Source organism: Carcharodon carcharias, chromosome 4 (assembly GCF_017639515.1).
Source record: "Carcharodon carcharias isolate sCarCar2 chromosome 4, sCarCar2.pri, whole genome shotgun sequence".
NCBI classification, from domain to species: Eukaryota; Metazoa; Chordata; class Chondrichthyes; order Lamniformes; family Lamnidae; genus Carcharodon; species Carcharodon carcharias.
In genome coordinates, this window is record NC_054470.1 from 156,713,371 (window position 1) to 156,725,539 (window position 12,169).

A 12,169-nucleotide genomic window follows, 5' to 3' on the forward strand; every position below is an offset into this window, starting at 1 on the left:
AATCTTTCATAGTACTCATATTATCAATAATCTTTGGGAAAAAACAAACCCACTGTTTGTCTTAGCCTCTGTTGGCTAGGTGTAACACCTTACCATCTCTTTGAAATTGACAACTCTGGTTTATCTAAAATGCAAATGTTCTGCACACTTCACATTCTAAAACTTCAACCATGTTTACATATTTAGCATTTCAGACCTAGTTTGCCTTCTGATACATCAAAGCATCCAGACCAGCTGTCTGTAATTCAATTAAAACCCACACACACACCTACTCCAAGAAGAAACTACTCCAAGCCACACTATTAACCTACCTTTGCAGTAAATTATTATAATACTATGAAAATTATTATAATTTCACGACACAGGACCTCAGGCCAAAGGTGAATGAGGGCTGAATGGAGGTTACATGATGGGGTTCAGAGGCAGGGGTAGGGGCTGGCTTTCAGTGGCCACCCCCCCCCCCCGCCCCAAATCCATCCCTCCCAATGCCTGGTCCCTTGATCGGGCACTGAATGCCTTTGAATAAGGGACACCCCCACCCCCCCCGCACCAACCCTGGGAACCTGCAAGCAAACCTGACAGGGTATTTGCTTTTCGGGCTCCCCATGCAGCAACTCCCCCGTCCATTGCTGGGTAAATTCCTGCAGCAACCAGATGAGGCTCCTAAAGTGCAGATAAATTGTCGATTTAAGGGCTTCAATTGGCTTCTGGGTGGGAAGGCCATCCATGAGCCTTCCTGCCCTGGACTTAATCGAGTGAACACAGGAAGGCATTGGGGTCCTCACAACGCATACTCTCGTCCAGTTAAATGCCTTGCCTCTGGAGGGGCATTAAATTCCGCCCAATGTTTCAGCCATTTAAAATTATTGGTAAGATACACATGGTAGTATTGTGCCAAAACTCCTGATATGCACTTTTAACATGTTTGGATCCCTGCTGACAGCACAAAATCAGATAATTACTCTTTTCAGTGTACAAACGGATAGAGCTGAGTGTATATTGCCATCATGGTGTCTAAAGCACACTAACTATTACACTTAAGGAGATGGAAAGTTTCTTTGTTGAGACTCTTTGTTGGTAATGATGAAATATCCTGTTACATCATGGTAAGGATTGAAACGTTTTCAAATTCTTCCTTAATAAAACAGCATCCTTATACTTCAGCAGGGAGAATACCTGAACAACCAAACATTGTTTTCATCACAGTGGAATCAAGCAGAGGTGATAGAAAGCCAATTTTTAATGATGCATTATGATGCAAATATGGCTGGACAACAAAGGTTTACAAACTGTTGCTTAGTAGTGCAGAACTTGAATATTGCTGATAAGGGAGACATGTTGCTGAAGCATTTTCCAGCATCTGCAGTTTTTTGTTTTTATCTATATAATGTTGCTGAAGCATTTCATCTTGCACTGATCAGGACAAAAACAAGAATGCCAAATTTCAAATGACCACAACAATTTATTCTACAGGAAAAAAGAATGTTAATTAGCTGGCAAGCCAACTCCGATTGGCTGAAGCATTGCCTTGGAGAAAGCAACAAGGAATTAAAGTCACCCAAGCTTCTGGGTAATTCAAAAATGGCGCAAAGCTTGAACATATTCCTTTACTTTGCAGAAAACAGTTACCTGTGTATGAATTTATGCTGCTTTTAGCAAGCATCATGAGCCATGTTACAAATTCAGTTGATTATCTTAAATTGGTTGTTAGTGTAGCTATTAGCACACTCAGAATTGTTCAGCAAGTGCTGCCCAGTCGTGGAATCACATCTACCAGCAGACATTTTGTTTTGGGTTTTCAAGAGTGGGTTGGGTCTGTACTCTGTCTATTATGAACAGCCAGAGGATCATGTTGTTTGATTCATAGGAGCATAGGAGCAGGACTAGGCCATTCAGCCCATCAAGCCTGCTCTGCCATTCATTGCAATCATGGCTGATCATCCACTTCAGTGCCTATTTTCCCATATTCCCTTTATGTCATTGGTATTTAGAAATCTATCAATCTCTGCTTAAACATACTCAATGACTGAGTTTCCACAGCCCTCTCGGGTAGAGAATTCCAAAGATTCACAACCCCCTGAGTAAAAAAAAATTCTCCTCATCTGGTCCTAAGCAGTTTTTCCCTTATTTTGAACTGGTGTCCCCTGCTTCTAGACTCTCCAGCCAGGGAGAACACCTTGGCTGCATCTACCCTGTCTATCCCTTTAAGTATTTTGTGAATTTCAATGAGATCACCAATCGTTCTTCAAAACTCTAGGAAATACAGGCCCAGCTTCTCCAATCTATCTTAGTAGGACAGTCCCGCCATCCTGGGAACAAGTCTGATGAATCCTTGTTGCACTCCCTCTATGACAATAATATCCTTTCTAAGGTAAAGCGACCAAAACTGCACTCAGTACTCCAGGTGCAGTCTAACCAAGGTTCTATACAATGGAAGCAAGACTTGGTGTACTCAAATCCTCTTGTGTTAAAGGCTAACATTTCATTAGCCTTCCTAATTGCTTGCTGTACCTGCATGTTAGCTTTCAGTGAGTTATTGCCGAGGACACCCAAGTCCCTTTGTACATCTACACTTCCTAATTTCTCATCATTTATGAAACACTCTGCACTTTTGTCCTTCCTACCAAAGTGGATAAACTCACATTTTTCCACATGATATTCCATCTGCCATATTCTTACCCATTCATTAAGTCTGTCCAAGTCCCCTTGAAGCTACTTTGCATCTTTCTCACAACGAGCTTTGCTCATCTGTGATTCGATCAGCCATTCATTGTGACGTATGGCCTACATACCTGGGATCGCACCAGCACTGAAATTCATATACAATGTTGCTCAGTTGTATGGTAGGCAGAATGTAGATGCATCCATGCATATTTCCAATACATTGATGATATGCTTGCAATCATTGAATCTGCAGCCAAGTGTAAGGATTTCCTTAAACACCTTAATGAGCTGCATCTCACACTGAAATTGACTTTTGAAATGGAGCAGTCTAACATCCTCGATGTGCCAGTTGAGAAAGTTTCTCCACTACTGTTTACCACTTTACCTTCACCAGTTAATATATGCATTGAGAATCTTATAGCCTCATGCACTATAAGATTGGCCTTACCAGCAATCATGTAAATAGGACTCTAGCCATTTGCTGACTTTGCAAACTCGAGGCAGAAATAGAGTGTATCAAAGCTATCCTGCAGGATAATGGCTATCCAGATCTGATCATTGTGCGCTGCGTATTGTGTAAATTTGCCAAAGGCCACCAATTTCAGACTTGAAAAGTGCTCAGCCTACCTCAAATTACCCTGAAAAGGCAATGTTTGCCAAAAATTTGAACAACAGTTTAAGCAAGCCATTTCGTGCTACTATTGTGCACTGGCAAAGCAAGTGGTATTTTTCACTGATAGGATGCATCCATCAGTCTAAAAAGACATTCTGCTTATCACACAATTGAGCAATGTCATGTATGAATTTTACTGTTGGTGCAATACCAGGTAGGTAGGCCATACACCCCAGCAATTGGTTGATTGAGTCAAACATGTTCTTCTGGCTAAAAGTAAAATACTGTGGATGCTGGAAATCTGAAACAAAAACAGAAAATGCTGGAAAAGCTCAGCAGGTCTGACAGCATCTGTGGAGAGAGGAAAACAAAGTTAACAGTTCGATTTCGTATGACCCTTCTTCAAAGCCTCTGGCTGTTCTTAATAGGCAGAGTATAAACTGTAATCAACTATCCTATGTTTGCAAAGCCCAAAACAAAGTGCCTACTATTAGATGTGATTCCGCTGTTGGACAGCACTTGCTGAACAACATTGAGTGCACTAACAGCTACACTAACAACCAATTTAAGATATTCAGCTGAATTTGTAATATGGCATATTTAAGCTTGCCAGCAGTGAAATACATTCATATGCAGGGACCCATTTTCTGCAAACAAAAGGAATATGTTCAAACCTTGCACCGTTTTTGAATTACCTAGAAGCATGGGGGACCCACACTTCCTTGTTGCTTTCTCCATGGCAATGTCTCAACCAATCAGAGGCAACTTGCCAACCAATCAACAGCCCTTCTTTCTTGCGGTATAAATTGTTGTGATCATTTAAAATTTAGCATTCTTGACTTTGTCCTGATGAGTACAGGATGAAAGGTTCGGCAGCGTGCCTCTTTTTTCTAACAAATTTTTTGTTTATTGCTGAACTTTCTTAGAAGCTTGAGGGTCATCTAAAATGTTTTAGATGATAGAAGGAGTGAATACTATACGTACAGGGAAACTATTTCCTCTGATGAGGAAGTTCAAAACATGGGGTATAATGTTAAAATTAGAGCTAAGCCAGTTAGGAGTGAAACACGTGGATTGTAGCGGACAGCTAGAACACCCTTTCCTCAAAATACTGTGGTTGTTCTGCCAATTGAAATTTTCAAGACTGTGGTTGATGGATTTTGTTAGGATATGTTTTAGGATGTGAAGAAACATTAAGTAAATGGTACAGATCAGCCATGATCCAGAAGAATATCAGAACAGACTTGAGGGGTTGAATGCTCTATCCTTCATCCTAAAGACTGTACCGTACCATTTTGAAATGTTGTTTTTGACTTTATTTTCTTGTCTTTTTATAGATAGTTCACAGTGTGCAAAATATCACTCAGCTTCTTTACAGTTTACAGGTGAGCTAATTTTGTCTTTAATCAGGTTTGTGTATTTTGATGTGGCTACGTCCCTTGCTGCTAGAAGCTATTGCTATAGTGTTCCAGGTCAGCAGCAGATATGATGTTGAAAACATAATAAAGGCTCCATGACATCATTTCTGCTGTGCAAAATGCTGGTTTCATTTTAGATGGGATATACATGAACCCATACCACTATCAGTGTTTGTGTATATGTGAGGACATTGTCCTATGTTTGTTTCATAACAAATTATTAGAATAAATTACTCAGTTGAATACATCACAGGTATGATATAATGCAGAGCTCAACTACCATCACATTGGCAATGAATCTTAAGCCTAATTATAGACGACCATAGCAGCAAAAAGACTAATTATGTTTTTCTCAGAGCTGTTTGTTAGGTTGGCTACCAGATTCAGAACAGATTTTTTTTGTCAAATCTTAGATATTTTGGTTCATGAGTGTTCATTAAGGTGAGGAGTGTCAGTGCTTTCATGCATTGATGTTAATCAAGCATTCTCTCTTCATACATAGTTTAAGGTCATTCAGGGTCAATGCAATTTATACATTGCCCTCACCACGTCTTGTCAGGCCCAACCTCAGAAGAGCAACTTATATTGGATTTGTGTGACCTTCTGTTTTGCACAGTGTCTGATCTCATTGCCTCTCAAAGAATGTTTGCCAAGTTAGTGGCAATCACATGGAAACTGTTCCTTGGGTTTGAAAGTTTCAAAACCACTTTGATAAGTCGAAAATGATTTCACATTGAAACTTTTGCTAGTTGTCCATTCCAAATGTTTCATCTGTCTAGGTTGCATTGGTTCAAACCCAGTGTACTTTACTTTGTGGATTGGGAGGTCAAAACACACCTACAGTACAATAAGACTTCCAGGTAGAAATGTACATGTAGAATAAAATGCATTGTGCGCAACATATGGCTATACTGTATCATATTGATAAAGTAGCATCCAAATAAATTGGATCAAGATAATTCAGGGCACTTTAATATAAAATGTTTGGCAGCCTATTGGTTATGGTATTGGCACAGCAATTTCACAGCTCAAGAGCTTAAATCCTACCATGGCATGTTGTGAAATTGAATTTAGTAAATCTAGTCATTGGTGTATTTGGCAAGGGTAGAGCTAAGGTTGAAAGACTGGGAGCAGTCAAAGGCAAGTTTCAGCTGATTTGACCAGACGAGGGGTTCAGGAGTCGGCAGAGATCCCCATCAGGCTTCAGAAGTAGGAGTGCTTCTCAAGGCCCCAAAAACATCTTTGAACCTTCTGCTGACTTGTTCTCATCCTTGCCCCAAAACAAATCCACTGCACCCTCCTCTCCCCAACCTTGAAACAGTCCTCATTACATAGGAACATAGGACTTAGCAGCAGGAGTAGGCCATTTGGCTCTTTGAACCTGCTCTGCCATTCAATAAGATCACAGCTGATCTGGTTGTGGTCCCAATTCCATTTTTCTGTTTTCCCCCCATAACCTTTGACTCCCTTGTCCATCAAAAATCTGCTCAGCTCAGTCTTGAATAAATTAATTGACTCAGCTTCCGCTGCTCTCTGACGAAGAGAATTCTACATATTAACGACCCTCAGAGAAAAAAATTCTCCTCATCTCAGTCTTAAAGGGGAGACCTCTTATTCATAAACTGTGTCCCCTAGCTCTGGTTTCCTCCACAAGTGGAAACATCCTCCTGGTGTCTACACTATCAAGTCTGCTCAGGATCTTATTTATTTCAATAGGATCACCTTTCATTCTTTTAAACTCCAGTGGCTCTAGGCTCAACATATAACATTCAACGTTCCTTCATAGAATAAATGAGTTGAGTGAACCTTCTGTGTATTGCTTCTAACAAAATGATATTTTTTTCAAATAAGAAACCAAAATTGTACACAATATTCAAGATGTGGTCTCACCAAGGCCCTGTCCAGCTGCAGTAAAACTTCCCCACTTTTATTTTCCATTCCCCTTGCAATAAACGCCAACATTCCATTTACCTTCCTAACCACATGCTGTTAGCCAATAGTTGAGGCCCCAGCACTGACCCCTGTGGCACTCTACTAGCTACAGCTTGCCAACCCAATAAAGACCCATTTATCCCTTTTCTCTGCTTCCTAGTAGCTAACCAATCCTTTTTTCATGCTAATGTATTACCCCTACACCATGTTCTCTTATCTTGTGTAGTAACCTTTGATATAGCACCTTATCAAATGCCTCTTGGAAATCCAAGTACACTGCATCTACAGGTTCCCCTTTGTCTACCTTGCTTGTTACTTCCTCAAAAACCCTAATAGATTAGATAAACATGATTTCCGTTTCACAAAGTCATGCCTGATTCCACCGGATCATATTATGATTTTCTAAATATCCTGCTGTATCCTCCTTAATAATGGATTCTAGCAATTTCCCTCTGACAGATGTTTCGCTAACTAGCCTATAGTTTCCTGCTTTCTGTCACCTTTCCTTTCTTGAATAAAGGTGTTACGTCAGCCATTTCCCAATTCACTGAGGCCCTTCCAGAATTTAAGGAATTTTGGATGATTATAACCAATGCATCAACTATCTCTGCAGCCACTTCTTTTAAGACTCTGGGATGCAGACCATCTGGTCCAAGGATTTGTCAGCCTTTAGGCCTGATTTTTTTTCCCAACACCTTTTCCCTGTTGATGATGATTGTTTTAAGTTCCTCCCTTCTGTTCATATTTTGATTTTCAAGTATCTTTGAGAAGTTTTCTAAGTCTTCTGCAGTGAAACAGACACAAAATACCTATTCAAAGCCCCTGCCATTTCCTTGTTTCTCATTACCAATTCCCCAGACTTTCTCTCTAGATGACCAACACTATCTTTAGTTACTCTTACAGACATATGAATTTGGAGCAGGAGTAGGCCACTCGATCCCTCGAGCCTGCTCCACCATTCAATAAGACCATGGCTGATCTGACTGCAACCTCAACTCCACATTCCCACCCTTTCACCCCCTTGCTTATCAAGAATCTATCTAGCTCTGCCTTAAAAATGTTCAAAGACTCTGCTTCCACCCCCTTTTGAGGAAGAGAGCTCCTAAGACTCACCACCCTCTGAGAGAAAAAATTTCTCCTCACCTCTGTCCTAAACAGGCGACCCCTTATTTTTAAACAGTGACCCTATTTCCTATTTAAATACTTACCTACCTGCTGGCTGTATGTAGTAGACAGCTAATTTTGTTTCTGAACAGCAAGTCTGTTTGATGCCCACAGCTCGCTGAAAATGTTTTAATGTGGCCAGAAGCTAAAAAAACACCATAGAACACTTGACTTGCCTTTTGAGTGAGCACACTTCAGATAGTGTGTCCATTCAGTGCCCAACCCAAAGGTGTTCCCCATGTATTGTGACTGAGCACAAAATTGGACAATGTCATAGTGATGGTACAGGGGAGTTATGAATCCCCCTCAGCATTGGCTCGTTGGCTCCAACTGTGTGGACTGATATCACACAAAATGACCATGAGAGCTTTCTGATTGTTATTAAAAACTCACATTTCACTAGTGTTCTTCCATGTCCACCCAGTTTGGCCTGGATCCTAAGATTATGACACAATGAACATTCCTGAAAAACAAATATTTTTTTGTAAGTGTTCCACCTTGATGGGAATCCAAAGTGTATCTTAAAAAATCCTCACTCCCGCTTTGTATTCCACATGGTATAATTCCCACCAAATGCTATTCCTTTCTGAACATTTAATGCACTTGAAATAAATTCCTCTCGTTTCTGTATTTCCTTAACTGGTGAGTTAATGCCTGAATCAAAGTACAAAGAGGAACTTAGTAAGTGCACGCTAAATTTTGTATGCAAAGAGCCCCAACCAGTAAATATACCCACATTTGTATCGGACTACACAAAGCTGATTTCTACAATTTGTGTACAACAGTTGACTCTTCACTTTTCTTTCAGGCTGTAGTGACCATACAAGACAGTTATATAGAAGTGCAGCGACTGATCTTGCAGGAGCGTGAGCGATTAGCTCATATTCAAGGCCCCCGAGGAAACCTACTTCTCGAGCAAGAGAAACAGCGCAACATGGAGAAGCAAAGGGAAGAACTGGCAAATGTACGCAAACTTCAAAACCAACTGCACCATGAGCAGCAGCGCTGGGAACAAGAATGTGAACGCAGACAGCGGGAGCAGGAAGCACAAGAGAACAGACTACAGGAACGTGAGCACGAATGTCAACAGCAGGCAGAGCAGATGTGGCGAGACCGGGAAGAGTTGGAGAGCCAGTGGAAAGAGTATCAGCAAAACCTAGAGAGATTGAGGGAAGGCATGAGAATGGTGGAAAAAGAAAGAGATAAGCTGGAGACACAACAGAGGCATCTAAATGCCTGGAAACACAGTCGACAGAGGAGCCTGCCAGTGATGATGTTCCCAAAGGAAACCAGTCAGGTACAATACAAAGTTAGGATTGTAAATTGATAAAGGAGTTCTCCTGAAACCTAGAAAACTGATTTCAAAGTCAGGAACAAAAATTGCTGGAAAAGCTCAGCAGGTCTGACAGCATCTGTAGAGAGAAAGACAGAGTTAACATTTCAAGTCCGTATGACTCTTCTTCAGAACTAAAGAGAAGCATATGGTAAAATATATACTGTTTAAGGGGGGTGGAACAGATGAAACTTATAGAAGGCCAGTGATAGATGGAGGCAAAGGAGAGATTGCAAAAGACGTCATAAACGTCATTAACATCATAATGTCAAAAAGAAAACTATTGTCATTGCCACAAAATGCATTATATACCTGGGCTGTTAGAAAATTCCAACCGTTGTATTTAAGGAATGAGCCTATGACACAAAGTATGGGTAAACCTGTAATTAAAGTTCGCAATGCACAGAGAAATACTGGTGCTGCATTCAGGAAAAGAACCCAAGGGATATGTCAGTTACCTAACCATCGTTATTAATCCTTTTGTTTCTTTTGTTTTCTAAGCATAAAGATTGACATCTTTCGCAATCTCTCCTTTGCCTCCACCTACCGCTGGCCTTCTATCCAGCTTTATCTGTTCCACCCCTTAAACAATATATATTTCACCACATTTGTACTCCGCTTTAGACTCGAAACGTTAGCTCTGTTTCTCCCTCCACAGATGCTGTCAGATTTGCTGAGTTTTTCCAGCATTTTTTGTTTTTGTTTCAGATTTCCAGCATCCGCAGTATTTTGCTTTTATTCAAAACCAGGAAGTGGTGTATCTCATTCAATGATCACTATTTGCACTTTACTAGGAAAACATAAGGATCAAACTTTTAAAATCCTTTTTGTTGCATATTTGCTTGCTTGCAATTAAATAAGGAACTGACACAAAAAGAACCCACATAATGATGTCAAGCTTTTTTAAAATAACTGATTATTTGCTAGTACTGTAGATGATGATGGACAGAGTGAGCTTGCCATGGGTATAAACAATAAGCATTTACACAACAATGGGATTTTTGTAAAAAGTGTCATGAATACCCTTATACTAAACCAATTCAAAATGGGTTTTTAATTTTGTTGAACAATAGAAAACTGTCTGCCGCCAAGTTTGTGTTATTAACAATGGCAAAGCTTTGACATGCTGTTATGATAAACAGAGCCCAACAGACAACATAATAGTGTGATCCTTATAGGAAGTCTCTAAAGAATAGCTTGATGTGGGAACTGTGCACTTTTTTGGCAGGTTACTCCCAGATTAAGCACTTCCTTTTGATTTGAAAATGGTCGATAAATTTAGAAAACAAAAGAAATCCATCCATCACTTACTGGGTATAACCAGATCAGTTTAACAAAAAGATTAATAATGATGGTTAGATAACTGACATATCCCTTGGGTTCTTTTCCTGAATGCAGCACTAGTATTTGTCTGGGCATTGTGAACTTTGATTACAGGTTTACCCACATTTTGTGTCATAGGCTCACTCCTTAAATACAATGGTTGGAATGTTGTAACAGCCCAGATGTATTATACATTTTGTGGCAATGCCAAGTAGCTTTGTTTTTGACATTATGAAAAATGCATGGTATAACTTGGCTGTGATGTTGTCTGAATTGAGTTGAAAAGGGTGTCATGAGACCATCTCCAGGGATTAGTTTCACATCCACTGCAGTATTCTATAATTAATATGACGTGGCCTTTTTAAACAGAATATTCATCAGTTTTCATTAGCAGGGAACTCACCCCAGCACTCCTGGATATTTACTATCATTCATATTTAGCATGTTATTTGGATGGGGTGAGTGATGATGGGCTGGCACTGTAACCCAAGTTTGCCAGGCTGTACTTTTTCCTTCTTTGAATTTTCTCCTTTTAAATGTTTTTGATGACATTGCAAATAACTTATGCCAATGTGAGAAGAAAACTTTAATAACTTAGAGTCCTATAGCCCTCCTCATGATTGGCAAAATGCACTTTCAAGGCAGGGCAAAAACAATGGCACTTGAACAGCAAGAAGGGAAAGTGAAAAATGAGTATGGGGAGAAGTCATGGTTGTTACTCTGCTGAGCTGTTTTGAAAATGAACCTGCTTGGGGTAAAAGACTAGCTTTCGAGTCATTCTTCCAGAATATACAATTATTGGAATTAACATGGTAGCAGAGGATGAACATTGAGCTTTGGTGACTGGTTGCTGAATAAGAAGTTTTTGTCTCCATCATCGAAGAGAAAAAAGAAGCAAAAAGCAAAAAACTGCAGATGCTGGAAATCCAAAACAAAAACAAAAATACCTGGAGAAACTGTTGAAGGGTCATTCGGACTTGAAACGTTAACTGTGCTCCTCTCCGCAGATGCTGCCAGACCTGCTGAGTTTTTCCAGATATTTTAGAAAAAAGAAGCATACTGCTTCTGATAAACCCAATTACAGAATGGCAAAAGGACATCGCAAAATCCCAGTCTTTGACTATCCACCGATTTTATTTGGAGACAGAACCATATCAGCAGTGGAAAAATGATGTTGAGATGCGGACGCCGTTTACTTCGTTATCCCAAAAGAAGCAAGTTATGGCTTTGTCATTGCCAGCAAAAAGTAAGGTTAGGAGCGAAGTATTTTCAGAACTGGACTTGGATGAGTTGGACACCGAGGAGGGATTGACCCTTCTCTAAGAGTCTTTGGATAAGTTTTAGAAAAAAGGATGATTTGTTGGAAGCATATGAAGCATAGTTAACTTTTGATAGACTTAAGAAAACAAATGATCAGCCCATGGAAGAATATATTATGGACTTTGAAAAGTGATATAAGAGACTGAGTAAGTTTCACCTTGAGGTCTGTATTGGCATCTAAGTTACTTGATTGTGCATGCATTTCTCATGTTGATAGACTTTTGATATTCATGGGGACTCAATCCCATGGGAAAGGCTCTCTCCTGGACCAAACGACAAAAAAAATTTCTGGGAAGGCAGTCATTTCCAGCCACTTTCCAATTGAACATAGGCAACCTGCAATAAAGCAAAAATGGAGAATTCGATGGTGGCTAAGTTTCGAGATCAACAAAAATTTAAATG

The 12,169-nt window shown here is 40.0% G+C and overlaps 1 protein-coding gene across 2 annotated transcripts in view; it reads left to right on the forward strand.

The window, feature by feature from the left end:
* Positions 1–12,169, forward strand: part of arhgef28a (Rho guanine nucleotide exchange factor (GEF) 28a) — a 535,445-nt gene that overhangs the window by 424,964 nt on the left and 98,312 nt on the right. For both annotated transcript variants that reach the window (XM_041186008.1, XM_041186009.1), the window contains 2 exons: positions 4,615–4,662; positions 8,600–9,088. In XM_041186008.1, coding sequence (XP_041041942.1) covers positions 4,615–4,662; positions 8,600–9,088 — 537 coding nt within the window. The remainder of the gene's footprint in view (positions 1–4,614; positions 4,663–8,599; positions 9,089–12,169) is intronic.